Genomic DNA, 4025 nt, shown 5'->3' on the forward strand with positions numbered 1-4025 from the left:
ACTGGTTGACAGCCAGCTGAATATGAGCCAGCAGTGTGCCCAGGTGGCCAAGAAGGCCAATGGCATCCTGGCTTGTATCAGGAATAGTGTGGCCAGCAGGAGTAGAGAAATGATTGTGCTCCTGTACTCGGTGCTGGTGAGGCCGCACCTTGAATGCTGGGTTCAGTTTTGGGCCCCTCACTACAAGAAAGATGTTGCGTTGCTGGAACATGTCCAGAGGAGAGCAACCAAGCTGATGAGGGGTCTGGAGCACAAATCTTACGAGGAGCAGCTGAGGGAGCTGGGGGTGTTCAGCCTGGAGAAGAGGAGGCTGAGGGGAGACCTTATCACCCTCTACAACTACCTGAAAGGAAGGTGTAGCGAGGTGTGGGTCAGCCTCTTCTCCCTGGTAACGGACGATAGGATGAGGGGGAATGGTCTGAAGTTGTGCCAGGGCAGGTTTAGGTTGGACATCAGGAAAAATTTCTTTACAGAAAGGGTTGTCAAGCACTGGAAGGGGCTGCCCAGGGAGGTGGCCAAGTCCCCATCCCTGGAGGTATTTAAAATATGTGTAGATGTGCTGCTTAGGGACATGGTTTAGTGGTGGGATGGCAGTGCTGGGTTATCAGTTGGATCTTAAAGGTCCTTTCCAACCTAAACGATTCTATGATTCTATGATTTTATGACTGAGACAGAGAGGACACAGAGTAGGTCAGACATCTCTCCATCTCCTCTCACAGAATTCAGAAGTGGCCCCACTTAACCTGTATTTATTATCCCTCTTATTTCATGGTCACTACAGCCCAGGATACATATCCTGACCAGCTCTTCATGCTTTGCAATGGCCTGATCCAGGCATGCATCATCTCTGTTTTTCCAGCTGCTGGCTTTCCTCAGAAATTGCTCCAGCATCCTCCAGAAACCTATTGGTCTATTTTCAGGGTGCTGTGTTCCCCCTCCAAGGAATGTCAGGATAATTAATGTCCCAAGAAAGAGCCCCCACTTACTGATCAGAAGACTTCCTTGAGTTGCTTAAGTAAGGGCTTGTCCACCTCCTCCCCTTGATTGCAGGTTCTTTATCTCCCACCATGTTGTTTCCCTAACTGGCCTCTCCTCTGATCCTCAACCACAAGGCCTCACCCAACCTGTTTGCCCTCCCAGCAAGGAGCTCCATATACCCAAGCAGCTCCTTCACACAGGAAGCATTCATCTTCTGATGCTCGAGTCTGTGTCTTGTGAAGAACCTTTATCCAGCTGTTGCAGCACACAAGCTGTGTGAGGTGTCCCACTGTGCCTCCCAAGTTATTCCATCAACGTCACAGCTTGCGACAGACCACAGAGGTCCATCTCCTCATGCCTCTTCCCAGTCCAAGGACAGTATTGCAAATCTGGGCTGCAGCCCCTGAGCTGTGGCTCCAGGGCCAAGCTCAGACTTGTCATGGTGATACCAAGCACCCAAGAGCCCGTATAGGCAAAAGCTTTGCTTCATGGAAGACATGCTGGAGGGGGTGGCAGAGGGTATGGTAAGACAGACATGAGGTGCCCCAAAAGAGAGCAATCCCTGCTGTGCCCAAGGTGAGAGAGAAAGAGGGCTGGGCTGTGCAGCCCTGGCAGGAGAGGGCATGGCTGTCTGCGGTGTCTCTGCAGCCCTGGAGGGCCTTTGGTGGAGAGAGGCACTTGATCTCCTGGAAGGACAAGGTGCTGCTGAATGTGCCCTTGGGTGTGGACATCCTGTGATCCAGGCACATTCTAAATTCATTGCACTCTTTGAAGACTCTGAAACGTCAAGAGGGCGAGTAAAGGATGGGGGAGAGGAGAACCTGAAGAAGCTGAGAACAGAGGCCCACAAGTGGAGACCCCAGTGCAATGGGCTGCTTATTCACGCAGTGCCTTGCATCTACTGGATAGAGATGGGGCACAGCTGGCCTCCCTGTGGGAGTAGGAATCAGCCATGTTAACACAAGCACACAATTAATCTGAGATGATGCCACCATGGGTGTCTGTCACATACCCACTGTGAGGGGACATGGCTCTTCTGTAGGTCCTGTGCTGTCCCTGCCAGACCCATGCAATTTTGGTGGGGAGCCCTGGTGTCTCACACAGCACTACAGGCCTGGATATGGCCATCAAATGAGCAGCTGCCGTGAAGCAGGTCAGGCTGTGTGGGGCTGTGCGAGACAGCGACTGTTACAGACAATGGACAGCCAGTGAATACAGGTAAAGGAGAGGAGAGAGAGAAAGGCCTCCCTCTCTCTCTGGCAGATCAGTCCACTGGGTCAGCTGAACACCTCAGTAGGCAGCCCTGAGCAGCATGAGTAGGGAGAGGTTGTGATGTCCTAACTGTGGGCATCTACTGTCATGTCAGCTGGCATCCTCACCAGGCTGCAGGATGATGCCCCCAGATGTTTCCCAGTCTCTCAGTTCTGCTCCATTATCATGGACAATATCTGGCACCTCAGATGTCACCAGGTGTTTATGGGAACTCCTGGTCTCCATCTCTATCAGCGACCATGAGATCATAGAGAAGTAGTGCAGGTGCCTATTTTTAACAGATACCATGACTGAAGCAGCAAGAGGAACCTCACCACCTCCTGTGGGTTTGTGGCAGGCATGAGAGGGAGCTGAGGTCCAGCCCCAGGACTACAAATGCAGGATGAGATGCCTCCATTGACTCAGCTGATTCCTTTCCCTCAGCATTGCTAAAGGACATCCCTCCCCATCAGTGCCCAGGTCTCCTGCCTAAGGATGGGGAGAAGGAAGGAGGATACTCAGACCTGTATCTCTGAGAGGAGAAAGGACACTACTGGAAAGAAACGTCTCTGCAGAGGTGAGGCAGGCAACATGGGTGATTGCTTCAGTCTCTTTCCAAGCAGGTTCCTGGAGAGCCCCAGGGACACCTGGAGGCAGCGCAGAGTGGGGTGGGGGCAGAAGCAGTGATGCCTTGGGCTGGTCCTCTGCTGCTGGGCTGAGACAGCCTCGGTGGGGGAGAACTCTGGTCGAGCAGGCGGCACTGCCGAGAGACAGCTCTGCCAGGGAAGAGCTCCTCTGCAAAGTGCAGCAGGGCTCTGGGAAAAGGAGTAGGGCAGGGAGAGATTCAAGGCAGCCTGGAGTGGGAGGAGAGGGGAGAGCTGAAAGGGAAGACATCTGGACAGCCCCTGACACGGTAAGACTCGGTGCAGGGCAATGCAACTGCAGTTCTGGGAAGGCTCTCCTGAAGCTCTGATCAAGGGCTGGGGGTGCTGAGTGCCTGCTTGGATGCGGACCTGGAGGGTGCTTCCCTGGAGCTGTTTCCATGGCAGTAAGGGGCCTAAGCCCTAACAAGGGCAAGTGTCGCGTGCTGCACCTGGGGAGGTCAAACCCCATGCACCAGTACAGGCTGGGGGCTGACCTGCTAGATAGCAGCTCTGCTGAGAGGGACCCGGGACTCCTGGTAGACGACAAGCTGACCATGAGCCAGCAATGTGCCCTTGTTGCCAAGAAGGCCAATGGTATCCTGGGGTGTATTAAGAGGAGTGTGGCCAGCAGGTCGAGGGAGGTTCTCCTCCCCCTCTACTCTGCCCTGGTGAGACCCCACCTGGAGTACTGTGTCCAGTTCTGGGCTCCCCAGTTCAAGAAAGACGAAGAACTCCTAGAAAGAGTCCAGAGGAGAGCTACCAGAATGATAAAGGGACTGGAGCATCTCCCCTACGAGGAAAGGCTGAGAGAGTTGGGCTTGTTCAGCCTGAAGAAGAGAAGACTGAGAGGGGACCTTATCAACACATACAAATATCTTAAGGGCGGAAGTCACGAGGATGGAAGCAGTCTGTTTGCAGTGGTGTCCAGCGACAGGACTAGGGGCAATGGGTGCAAACTGAAACATAAGAGGTTTCAGTTGAATATGAGGAAAAACTTCTTTACTCTAAGGGTGACAGAGCACTGGAACAGGCTGCCCAGGGAGGTTGTGGAGTCTCCTTCTCTGGAGATATTCAAAGCCCGCCTGGATGAAGTCCTGTGTAACATGGTCTAGGAGAGCCTGATTTAGGAGGGCGGTTGGACTAGATGATCTC

At 53.4% G+C, this 4025-nt stretch overlaps 1 protein-coding gene across 1 annotated transcript in view; it reads right to left on the minus strand.

The window, feature by feature from the left end:
- The window catches only part of LOC104133340 (olfactory receptor 14A16), a 7717-nt gene extending 4288 nt beyond the window's left edge, over positions 1-3429 (minus strand). The window contains exon 1 of the mRNA XM_009646731.2: positions 3416-3429. Coding sequence (XP_009645026.2) covers positions 3416-3429 — 14 coding nt within the window. The remainder of the gene's footprint in view (positions 1-3415) is intronic.
- Positions 3430-4025: the final 596 nt, after the last annotated feature.

Source organism: Egretta garzetta, unplaced genomic scaffold, assembly GCF_000687185.1.
Source record: "Egretta garzetta isolate BGI_Z169 unplaced genomic scaffold, ASM68718v1 scaffold119, whole genome shotgun sequence".
Taxonomy (NCBI): Eukaryota; Metazoa; Chordata; class Aves; order Pelecaniformes; family Ardeidae; genus Egretta; species Egretta garzetta.